General features: G+C 37.2%; 1 protein-coding gene across 1 annotated transcript in view; it reads left to right on the top strand.

The window, feature by feature from the left end:
* Positions 1-720: 720 nt before the first annotated feature.
* The window catches only part of LOC117339784 (keratin-associated protein 16-1-like), a 35,321-nt gene continuing 21,511 nt past the window's right edge, over positions 721-14,530 (top strand). The window contains exon 1 of the mRNA XM_033901494.1: positions 721-870. Within this exon, the coding sequence (XP_033757385.1) occupies positions 721-870 (150 nt within the window). The remainder of the gene's footprint in view (positions 871-14,530) is intronic.

Below are 14,530 nucleotides of genomic sequence, written 5' to 3'. Positions count from 1 at the left end.
TTGTACATAAAACGTGTTTAAACCTGCAATAAAAAGTGAGCTACTTTAGCTAGTGAAGGCGATAAATCAAATATCACATACTTACATTTATAATTGTAATAAAATTTCCTAACATAACACTAGCCTTGGATATGATCCCCATTACCACTGCACCTGGCAGGGCTGACATATGTTTTGAATGTATATTTTATACATTGACACACTGCTTTCCACACCAAAGGTATTCCCTTCTTTTTATTACACCACCATCACTAGTATAATAACTGTTCCTACTTTTATGAAAAATGTATGCGAGTTTATGATGAGGTTTCTAATGGATTAACAGAAAGTCTGTGTCGTTATTACCGATATTAAGCGGCGCTGCCACGTGTTAATATAATAAAAAGGGCGAATTCTAAAATACTATGAACACACTTAATGACATGTCCTGTCAACATTGGAAACTGTAAAATCCTATCAACTAAGAAACTGTCAGACACCAGAGAACTAAAACGCCGTGAACGCACTTCATGATGAATCACGTGAAGATCTAAAACATGGTGAGCACACTTTATGATGAACCTGTCCACCAAGGAAACTGTCAGACACCGAGTTGTGAACACACTTTATGATGAACCTGTCCACCAAGGAAACCGTCAGACACCGAGTTGTGAACACACTTTATGATGAACCTGTCAACCAAGGAGACTGTCAGACACCGAGTTGTGAACACACTTTATGATGAACCTGTCCACCAAGGAAACTGTCAGACACCGAGTTGTGATGAACCTGTCCACCAAGGAGACTGTCAGACACCGAGTTGTGATGAACCTGTCCACCAAGGAAACTGTCAGACACCGAGTTGTGATGAACCTGTCCACCAAGGAGACTGTCAGACACCGAGTTGTGATGAACCTGTCCACCAAGGAAGCTATCAGACATCAGCGATCAAAAATATTGTGAACACACTTGATGACTTTTTATTTATTTTCCAAAAGTGTCATCTTGTCGCTGATTTTTGAGTAATTATCGTGCAGTGATAACATCGAGAGATTCTAGTGATTCCAAGGAAATTGGTAAGCTTTCATCGACTGGATATATGTTGTTTACAGGAAATGAAAGTCTTCATATCACTGAGAACAATACTTGCTAGAACATTTCTTTTTAAACAGATTCCATGTTTAATCGGTCTGAATCAGCGTCGCGAGCAGACGACGTTGACGAACTTGGTAATCGTACTTGTATGAGGATGAGATAATATCAATAATGGACGCTGGCCTTTGACCTCTATATCCATATCAAAGTTAAAATAGTTCTTCACCGTAACCATTACATTCAGCTTACATCAGCCATCTAAAACGCTTTGAATAGTCTTCATGATATATACTGTCAATCCAGACAACACTGTAAAACACCAGCGATCTCTGACGCTGTCAACAGACTTCACGTTGTCAAACAAAAAGCTATCTTTAATTCATCCTGTAGTTTGGTTATTGCAGCCTGTTAATATTTGTCTATGAACTCTTTTTGCTTATTTTTCTTGATCTCAACTTAATATGCTGCAAGCTTCTTCTATTGTCTTTGTCGGTTTAACTCTCTGTGGTTATATCATTTCGTATTGTTGTTTTCTACCAATATTGTTCTAATCATATCAAATCTGACTTCCACTATCGTTGTGTATTGATGATCCGATGTATGTTATTCTAAACAATGTGCATTCCATGTTGTTAATATATGATAATCAGCTATTTTTGTTATACTGGTTTCATAGCATTGTATTGCTTACAAAAATTATTTTCTTTTATTGGGCGATATTTAACTCTCAACTTACGATTTCTTTACTCTTCTCCTATTGCTTCACGCGGTTGGTTTGATTTTTTTCACTTACCTTTCTAGTCATAGCTTCATTCTAATGCATCTTACGAGATCACGTTTAACCTAAAAGAATATCTTATAACAGTAGGCACGCTAGGGGACCCCTTTAGGAATTATATGAAAGTTTAGCCTCTGCATTAAATCAGATATCAGTAATCTTAAACGTAGAATAACTGACTCACGTATATCGAGTGTTAAGACTATGCAGAATGATGCTATCGATCGCCGATAAATGTCTGTACCTGCATTCCAAAGAAATTACCAATCGGCCGTACACCTTGCCGACAGTCTGGATGTGTGCCAATATTTACCACTAAACTTGGTCATAGGTTAAGGATATCTCAGTTATAAACTAATATGCCATTAAAATCTTGGCTTTTATCAATATCTCGTCATTAATTGTTCATCAAAAGATAATTAAATACAATTATATGACGAACTTTGTGGCATAATTAAAATGAACTAGGTTTAATTAAATTTTCTCGAATAACCAATTTTTGATTATGTCACATACAAATATACCCTCTAATATTTTGCATAATACATAAACTCCCAAAACAATATTTTTTCAAGTTTTCACTCGAAATAAAATAGTTTTGACTGTTACGTACAGTTACGTACAATAAGTAACAGCTACAGTACATGTGAATTGTTCCATTGTATCCGTAAGGTTGTCGCCTAATGATAGGTAAAACTGCAGCAGTTACCTGATGTGTCTAGATCTCGTAAATAATTTAAAGTATGAAGACTTGGCACAGAGTGGAAATTAGGAAATATTTGAATAAACATTAAAATACTAACTCCGCTTTTTTATCAACTTTGTAGACTATAGATATCTAATGATTATAATATCTCCCCGAATTGAAGACAGTCCTTAACTTTGTAAATTTGGGATACCTTGTGATTCTGAATGCAGACTTGACACGCGAGGTTATTAACTCGAATTCAATAAATCGATCAAATTGTCAATTTGGTATATCTGATCTATTTAAAACCAAGATTAAAGCGTGTGTACATTTCCCCTAATTCAAGACATTCATCAACTTTGTAAGTTTTGAATATCTGATAATTTTAAATGAAGATTGATCAGGTGAATATTTCCCCTAGTTTAAGACATTGACGCCTGCCGTTCGGGAAGCAATTTATTTCTTATGGAAATTAATTTCAGACAAGATATTAATGTGTTTTGCCAAAATGGAATTAAAATTTGTGAATAATTTTGCTTTTTAGAAATTAATGAGTGGTTCCACCCGAACTCATGGGAAACACATACTTCTATTATGACGGTGTGGCATACTAGTTTTTTTTATCTTAAATGTATATGAAATACAAACACTTTTACCATACTGAAGCGCCTTGTTTGAATTGCGACTTTTTTCTCAGGGAAATATTGATTTTGATTTAAAATAACTATTTCTTACTAAGACACTATAGAGCAATTTCGTTTAACTAAGATATTGAACTTGAATTATTTATTCCTACTCAAATATTGAATGTAGACTATTCCGTTTTCCAGGTATTTAGTTTGGATATTTCGCTACATTTGGGGATAAAAGAGCTGTGTTGGTTAATACAGTGATACATGGACATACAACGTACTCAGTCTATGTAGGTCAAACACCAGGCTATCTTTTAAACAGTGTTTTGTTATGTACCTCTAAGGAAGGTATGACTGTATTACTTTCATCTATTATGGCTGTGATGATTCTGAGATGATTCTGGATTTATTCTGCAATGATTCTTGATGATTCTGTGATGACTGTGATGATTCTGTGATGACTGATGATTCTGTGATGATTCTGTGATGATTCTGAGTACATCGACTAGCATGTTAGTGGTGTTACAGAATCATATCAATAGGCGATAATTAATCTTAATTAACACACAAAAATAATTGTAATCCAAACTATGACAAGAAATTAATCTACGTTAATCAAAACATAGCTGAAAATAGTCATACAGAACTCAAACAATATACACAAATATAACAATAGTACAGAACTAGAACAATAGAAACAAATATAACAATAGTACAGAATTAACTAGAACAATAGAAACAAATATAACAATAGTACAGAACTAGAACAATAGACATATATATAACAATAGTACAGAACTAGAACAATAGAAACAAATATAGCAATGGTACAGAACTAGAACAATAGACATATATATAACAATAGTACAGATCTAGAACAATAGACATAAATATAACAATAGTACAGAACTAGAACAATAGAAACAAATATAACAATAGTACAGAACGAGAACAATAGAAACAAATATAACAATAGTACAGAACTAGAACAATAGACACAAATATAACAATAGTACAGAACTAGAGCAATAGAAACAAATATAACAATGGTACAGGGCTAAGACAATAGAAAAAAATATAACAATGGTACAGGGCTAAGACAATAGAAACAAATATAACAATAGTACAGGGCTAAGACAATAGAAACAAATATAACAATAGTACAGAACTAGAACAATAGAAACAAATATAACAATAGTACATAACTAGAACAATAGAAACAAATATAACAATGGTACAGAACTAGAACAATAGAAACAAATATAACAATGGTACAGAACTAGAACAATAGAAACAAATATAACAATAGTACAGAACTAGAACAATAGAAACAAATATAACAATGGTACAGAACTAGAACAATAGAAACAAATATAACAATGGTACAGAACTAGAACAATAGAAACAAATATAACAATGGTACAGAACTAGAACGATAGGGTAAGGGTTGTCTATGACTCTTATCGCTCATTATTCGCGAAATTGTAAGTCATTTCTAGATCGGCGTTTGCGAAATCAAGTACCTGTATCTTTGAATATGTCTGAAGAGCTAAGTTCGCGACACAAAGTATTCGTAAACTCTACGCGATTTACAGCGTGTTAATGAATATCCTTCTCAGACTTAAACAATGTTTCATCCTTAATATATTATCTCTAGACTCAGACTTAAACAATGTTTCATCCTTAATATAGTATCTCTAGACATAGGATACATACATTAGTTGTTTAACACTCCTATCCTCCAATAACAATCAACAAAACTAAGTCCCCTTTGTATCTTTCCTAAAACAACCCCTGCTTACCCGTCTAATGTTAAAGCCTGATTTACCAGCACCCAATATATCGTATTTAATTCTAGACAACGGCTGATTTTTAGTTTATTTAGTTTTAGTGTTACCAGATTAATACAATGTGCTCAGAGTATCCAAACATAACCCCAGAAACTTTGCCATTAGAATGAATTCCTTAGCTGAAACAGTTTTACATATCAACATCCAGGTACACGTTATTTTAGTTTTTGATTAAAATATAAATGTATATCACATCTTTAACGCAAGATAATTTTTGTTTCGAAATGAAAGTTTAAACAAAATTGCTCGCAGTCAGATCTTTAGTTTTAAAAGATTATCTAGTACATCCCGTACACAGCAAATTGTATGTGACTGAAATCTACCAAGAACATCTTGCGAGATTTAGCAGAGAAATTCGAATTCAAAGTTCAGACAAAAAGAAGTAACAACAAACTAAACAGGCGACAAAAACAGAGCACAAGAAGTGGAATGATGTCTCTCCTGAGGAGAAGATTATCCCGCACCGCACGTGGTATCAGTGTAGCCTATATTGTAACAACATATGGCACCAGTAGTGTCTATTCTGTAATCTCAAATGTGGAACCATTTGCAAATAATGAACAGAAAGCGTTGGTTAAAATCAGTAAATGGTACAGGAGAAATTGGTAAATGGTATAGGAAAAATCGGTTAATGGTTTTAGATAAATTGGTTAAATGTATAGGAGAAGTTGGTTATGGTATAGGAAAAATCGGTTAATGGTTTGGAAATCGGTTAATGGTATAGGGGAAATCGGTTAATGGTTTAGGAGAAATTGGTTAATGGTTTAGGAGAAATTGGTTAATGGTATAGGAGAAATCGGTTTATGGTATAGGAGAAATTGGTTAAATGTATAGGAGACATTGGTTAATGGTATAGGAGAAATCGGTTTATGGTATAGGAGAAATTGGTTAAATGTATAGGAGAAAATGGTTAATGGTATAGGAGAAATTGGTTAATGGTATAGGACAAATCGGTTTATGGTATAGGAGAAATTGGTTAAATGTATAGGAGAAATTGGTTAATGGTATATGAGAAATTGGTTAATGGTATATGAGAAATCGGTTAATGGTATAGGAGAAATCGGTTTATGGTTTCGGAGGTTAATGGTTTAGGAGAAATTGGTTAATGGTATAGGAGAAATCGGTTTATGGTATATGAGAAATTGGTTAATGGTATATGAGAAATCGGTTAATGGTATAGGAGAAATCGGTTTATGGTTTCGGAGGTTAATGGTTTAGGAGAAATTGGTTAATGGTATAGGAGAAATCGGTTAATGGTTTAGGAAAAACTGGTTAATGGTTTAGGGGAAATCGGTTAATGGTTTAGGGGAAATTGGTTAATGGTTTAGGAGAAATTGGTTTATGGTATAGGAGAAATCGGTTTATGGTATAGGAGAAATCGGTTTATGGTATAGGAGAAATTAATTAAATGTATAGGAGAAATTTGTTAATGGTATAGGAGAAATTGGTTAATGGTATAGGAGAAATCGGTTTATGGTATAGGAGAAATCGGTTAAAGGTAGGGAAATCGGTTAATGGGATAGGAGGAATCGGTTAATGGTTAAGTAGAAATGGGTTGAAAGTATAGTATGATTCGGTTAATAATCAAATTATCCCTGACATTTAGTCACGTTGCATGGGTTACATTTAAACTGCATCACCAGAGAGAAATTCTTTCTTGCAATATATATAAAGACAGGGGGCGATGTTGTTAAGGCTAGGTACATAATTGTTAACAATTATCAGCGATTACCGACTGAAATTCAAATTGATTCAAGTAAAAGAAGTGGTAAAGATATGCCATAATAAAATAGACACGGTTCGGGGAAAAATATGACATACATTGTTTGGGGAAATGACGTTGTTCACTGTAGACTAATGAAGAACTAGTGTTTTTTTTTAAAATGGCGACATTCGTTTTAGAGCATTCTTGCTTTACTTGAATAAGTCCGACATAATAACTGGAAGCTAACGATGATGGTGGTACGAGGTTTTCCAAAAGTTCCCAGGATTTTTTTAAACGCGTCCTATTGATGGTTCACTATAAAAAGAACGGGGTCTAAACATGTTTGAAGTATAGAGTTGAAAGTGGATACTCGCGAAATAGAAATTCCCGGTGGAACTCTAGTCAGTAAGAATACAGTACGTTATCTTATCTCATCTTGATTGTAGTCGTCAGTTTTTGTGGACTTTATCCCAGGGGAAAACAAAGCAAAAACAACCGTATATTTTATATCTATTGCACGCTGAAACGTACAACAAAAGTTTTCGGAAATATTGTCTAAAAAACAAAATGATCTTATAATTGTCCTACCATAAATGGTATGGCTTTGTGGATCCGGTATATTTAAAGCTTAACAATCAAACGACACGCGCCAAACAAACACAGCTTCGACTGCTGAGCGGCACCTTCCTACACATGTACAACGCTGCCATCACCTTGTCGTCCGAACAATGTATGGGGATGTCTTACGTCCACGGAGTGGGGCAATGAGCAAATAAAACACACTAATTGAGGTGATCCGTGATAAATCCTACCAGTATCCGTCCCCGCTCTGCCAGTCGTGTCCCCTCTCGGGCCGAGGAACGCCGCCGTTCAACGAGCGAGACAATGACGTGGAGTATCGATGTGTGGGATCGCTTGGCTCACAATTGTATTAAAATCCCGTCTAATGACTGGTGTCGCGACTATAAACTGGAATTAGTAAAACGGCAGAGCTCCTCCCTTTGCCCCCATTTCTTTTAGCCGCCCCCATGAACCGTGCCTTTCTCATATACCCGGCCTTTGTTTTGACCTTTCTCTCTATCATAAACTGTACACGGTACCATTCTATATACCACAAACCTTACACGGTACCATTCTATCTACCACAAACCTTACACGGTACCATTCTATATACCACAAACCTTACACGGTACCTGTCTATCTACCACAAACCTTACACGGTACCATTCTATATACCACAAACCTTACACGGTACCTGTCTATCTACCACAAACCTTACACGGTACCATTCTATATACCACAAACCTTACACGGTACCTGTCTATCTACCACAAACCTTACACGGTACCTGTCTATCTACCACAAACCTTACACGGTACCTGTCTATATACCACAAACCTTACACGGTACCTGTCTATCTACCACAAACCTTACACGGTACCATTCTATCTACCACAAACCTTACACGGTACCTGTCTATATACGACAAACCTTACACGGTACCATTCTATCTACCACAAACCTTACACGGTACCTGTCTATATACCACAAACCGTACACGGTACCATTCTATCTACCACAAACCTTACACGGTACCATTCTATCTACCACAAACCTTACACGGTACCATTCTATCTACCACAAACCTTACACGGTACCATTCTATCTACCACAAACCTTACACGGTACCATTCTATCTACCACAAACCTTACACGGTACCATTCTATCTACCACAAACCTTACACGGTACCTGTCTATCTACCACAAACCTTACACGGTACCATTCTATCTACCACAAACCTTACACGGTACCTGTCTATCTACCACAAACCTTACACGGTACCATTCTATCTACCACAAACCTTACACGGTACCATTCTATCTACCACAAACCTTACACGGTACCATTCTATCTACCACAAACCTTACACGGTACCATTCTATCTACCACAAACCTTACACGGTACCATTCTATATACCACAAACCTTACACGGTACCTGTCTATCTACCACAAACCTTACACGGTACCTGTCTATCTACCACAAACCTTACACCGTACCTGTCTATCTACCACAAACCTTACACTGTACCATTCTATATACCACAAACCTTACACGGTACCATTCTATCTACCACAAACCTTACACGGTACCATTCTATATACCACAAACCTTACACGGTACCATTCTATCTACCACAAACCTTATACGGTACCATTCTATCTACCACAAACCTTACACGGTACCATTCTATATACCACAAACCTTACACGGTACCATTCTATATACCACAAACCTTACACGGTACCATTCTATCTACCACAAACCTTACACGGTACCATTCTATATACCACAAACCTTACACGGTACCATTCTATATACCACAAACCTTACACGGTACCATTCTATCTACCACAAACCTTACACGGTACCATTCTATCTACCACAAACCTTACACGGTACCATTCTATCTACCACAAACCTTACACGGTACCATTCTATCTACCACAAACCTTACACGGTACCTGTCTATCTACCACAAACCTTACACGGTACCATTCTATATACCACAAACCTTACACGGTACCTGTCTATCTACCACAAACCTTACACGGTACCATTCTATATACCACAAACCTTACACGGTACCTGTCTATCTACCACAAACCTTACACCGTACCTGTCTATCTACCACAAACCTTACACGGTACCTGTCTATCTACCACAAACCTTACACCGTACCTGTCTATCTACCACAAACCTTACACGGTACCTGTCTATATACCACAAACCTTACACGGTACCTGTCTATCTACCACAAACCTTACACGGTACCATTCTATCTACCACAAACCTTACACGGTACCTGTCTATATACCACAAACCTTACACGGTACCATTCTATCTACCACAAACCTTACACGGTACCTGTCTATATACCACAAACCTTACACGGTACCATTCTATCTACCACAAACCTTACACGGTACCATTCTATCTACCACAAACTTTACACGGTACCTGTCTATCTACCACAAACCTTACACGGTACCATTCTATCTACCACAAACCTTACACGGTACCATTCTATATACCACAAACCTTACACGGTACCATTCTATCTACCACAAACCTTACACGGTACCATTCTATATACCACAAACCTTACACGGTACCTGTCTATCTACCAAACCTTACACGGTACCATTCTATATACCACAAACCTTACACGGTACCATTCTATCTACCACAAACCTTACACGGTACCATTCTATATACCACAAACCTTACACGGTACCATTCTATATACCACAAACCTTACACGGTACCATTCTATATACCACAAACCTTACACGGTACCATTCTATCTACCACAAACCTTACACGGTACCATTCTATCTACCACAAACCTTACACGGTACCATTCTATCTACCACAAACCTTACACGGTACCATTCTATCTACCACAAACCTTACACGGTACCTGTCTATATACCACAAACCTTACACAGTACCATTCTATCTACCACAAACCTTACACGGTAACATTCTATATACCACAAACCTTACACGGTACCATTCTATCTACCACAGACCTTACACGGTACCATTCTATCTACCACAAACCTTACACGGTACCTGTCTATATACCACAAACCTTACACAGTACCATTCTATCTACCACAAACCTTACACGGTAACATTCTATATACCACAAACCTTACACGGTACCTGTCTATCTACCACAAACCTAACACGGTACCTGTCTATCTACCACAAACCTTACACGGTACCTGTCTATCTACCACAAACCTTACACGGTACCATTCTATCTACCACAAACCTTACACGGTACCATTCTATATACCACAAACCTTACACGGTACCTGTCTATCTACCACAAACCTTACACGGTACCTGTCTATCTACCACAAACCTTACACGGTACCATTCTATATACCACAAACCTTACACGGTACCATTCTATCTACCACAAACCTTACACGGTACCATTCTATATACCACAAACCTTACACGGTACCATTCTATATACCACAAACCTTACACGGTACCTGTCTATCTACCACAAACCTTACACGGTACCATTCTATATACCACAAACCTTACACGGTACCTGTCTATCTACCACAAACCTTACACGGTACCTGTCTATCTACCACAAACCTTACACGGTACCATTCTATATACCACAAACCTTACACGGTACCATTCTATCTACCACAAACCTTACACGGTACCATTCTATCTACCACAAACCTTACACGGTACCATTCTATCTACCACAAACCTTACACGGTACCATTCTATCTACCACAAACCTTACACGGTACCATTCTATATACCACAAACCTTACACGGTACCTGTCTATCTACCACAAACCTTACACGGTACCATTCTATATACCACAAACCTTACACTGTACCATTCTATCTACCACAAACCTTACACGGTACCATTCTATATACCACAAACCTTACACGGTACCATTCTATATACCACAAACCTTACACGGTACCATTCTATATACCACAAACCTTACACGGTACCTGTCTATCTACCACAAACCTTACACGGTACCATTCTATATACCACAAACCTTACACGGTACCTGTCTATCTACCACAAACCTTACACGGTACCTGTCTATCTACCACAAACCTTACACGGTACCTGTCTATCTACCACAAACCTTACACGGTACCTGTCTATCTACCACAAACCTTACACGGTACCTGTCTATATACCACAAACCTTACACGGTACCTGTCTATCTACCACAAACCTTACACGGTACCTGTCTATCTACCACAAACCTTACACGGTACCATTCTATCTACCACAAACCTTACACGGTACCATTCTATATACCACAAACCTTACACGGTACCTGTCTATCTACCACAAACCTTACACGGTACCTGTCTATCTACCACAAACCTTACACGGTACCATTCTATATACCACAAACCTTACACGGTACCATTCTATCTACCACAAACCTTACACGGTACCATTCTATCTACCACAAACCTTACACGGTACCATTCTATCTACCACAAACCTTACACGGTACCATTCTATCTACCACAAACCTTACACGGTACCATTCTATCTACCACAAACCTTACACGGTACCTGTCTATCTACCACAAACCTTACACGGTACCATTCTATATACCACAAACCTTACACGGTACCATTCTATCTACCACAAACCTTACACGGTACCATTCTATCTACCACAAACCTTACGCGGTACCATTCTATCTACCACAAACCTTACACGGTACCAGTCTATCTACCACAACCTTACACGGTACCATTCTATCTACCACAAACCTTACACGGTACCATTCTATCTACCACAAACCTTACACGGTACCATTCTATCTACCACAAACCTTACACGGTACCATTCTATCTACCACAAACCTTACACGGTACCATTCTATCTACCACAAACCTTACACGGTACCATTCTATATACCACAAACCTTACACTGTACCTGTCTATCTACACAAACCTTACACGGTACATTCTATCTACCACAAACCTTACACGGTACCATTCTATCTACCACAAACCTTACACGGTACCATTCTATCTACCACAAACCTTACACGGTACCATTCTATCTACCACAAACCTTACACGGTACCATTCTATCTACCACAAACCTTACACGGTACCATTCTATCTACCACAAACCTTACACGGTGCCTTTCTATCTACTACAAACCTTACACGGTACCATTCTATATACCACAAACCTTACACGGTGCCATTCTATCTACCACAAACCTTACACGGTACCATTCTATCTACCACAAACCTTACACGGTACCATTCTATCTACCACAAACCTTACACGGTACCATTCTATATACCACAAACCTTACACGGTACCATTCTATATACCACAAACCTTACACGGTACCATTCTATCTACCACAAACCTTACACGGTACCATTCTATATACCACAAACCTTACACGGTACCTGTCTATATACCACAAACCTTACACGGTGCCTTTCTATCTACTACAAACCTTACACGGTACCATTCTATATACCACAAACCTTACACAGTACCAGTCTATCTACCACAAACCTTACACGGTACCATTCTATATACCACAAACCTTACACAGTACCAGTCTATCTACCACAAACCTTACACTGTACCATTCTATCTACCACAAACCTTACACGGTACCATTCTATCTACCACAAACCTTACACGGTACCTGTCTATATACCACAAACCTTACACGGTACCTGTCTATCTACCACAAACCTTACACGGTACCATTCTATATACCACAAACCTTACACTGTACCTGTCTATCTACCAAACCTTACACGGTACCATTCTATATACCACAAACCTTACACGGTACCATTCTATCTACCACAAACCTTACACGGTACCATTCTATCTACCACAAACCTTACACGGTACCTGTCTATATACCACAAACCTTACACGGTACCATTCTATCTACCACAAACCTTACACGGTACCATTCTATCTACCACAAACCTTACACGGTGCCTTTCTATCTACTACAAACCTTACACGGTACCATTCTATATACCACAAACCTTACACGGTGCCTTTCTATCTACTACAAACCTTACACGGTACCATTCTATATACCACAAACCTTACACGGTACCATTCTATATACCACAAACCTTACACTGTACCATTCTATATACCACAAACCTTACACGGTACCATTCTATATACCACAAACCTTACACGGTACCATTCTATCTACCACAAACCTTACACGGTACCATTCTATATACCACAAACCTTACACGGTACCTGTCTATATACCACAAACCTTACACGGTGCCTTTCTATCTACTACAAACCTTACACGGTACCATTCTATATACCACAAACCTTACACAGTACCAGTCTATCTACCACAAACCTTACACGGTACCATTCTATATACCACAAACCTTACACAGTACCAGTCTATCTACCACAAACCTTACACGGTACCATTCTATATACCACAAACCTTACACGGTACCATTCTATATACCACAAACCTTACACGGTACCATTCTATCTACCACAAACCTTACACGGTACCTTTAGTTCTTCCATTTCCCTACCCCCTCGTCACAAAATCTTTCCATATCCCTACCCCTCGTTACATAAATCTTTCCATATCCCTACCCCCTCGTTACATATGTCCTTTCATATCCCTACCCCCTTATCAAATAAATTCTTTCATTTCCCTAACCCCCCCCCCCCCCCCCCCCCCCCCCGTCACATGAATCGTTTCATTTTTCCCTACCCCCTCGTCACCTAAGTCCTTCCATTTCCCTAACAAATAATCTATATCAAATAATAAATAACAAATAATCTACAAATAAGTTATTACAAATAAGTTATTACAAATAAGTTATTAAAAATAATTAATAACACATAATTAGAAACAGATTTTAATAACAAATTAACAATAACAATTAAGAAAGAACAAATGAATAATGACAAATATGTTATAACAAATAATTAATAACAAATAATTAGAAACAGATTTTAATAACAAATTAATTATAACAATTAAGAAATGACAAATGAATAATAACAAATAAGTTATCACAAATAAGAAAATAACAAATTAATAATAACAAATAAGTAATAAGAAATAAGTTATAACAAATACTTAATAATTAATAACATAGTTTGATAACAAATAATTAATAACATATTTTGATAACAAATAATTAATAACATATTTTGATAACAAA

The sequence above is a fragment of the Pecten maximus genome, chromosome 12, assembly GCF_902652985.1.
Source record: "Pecten maximus chromosome 12, xPecMax1.1, whole genome shotgun sequence".
NCBI lineage: Eukaryota > Metazoa > Mollusca > Bivalvia > Pectinida > Pectinidae > Pecten > Pecten maximus.
The sequence above is the reverse complement of the archived record's forward strand: the minus strand, read 5'-3'. Positions and strand labels throughout refer to the sequence as shown.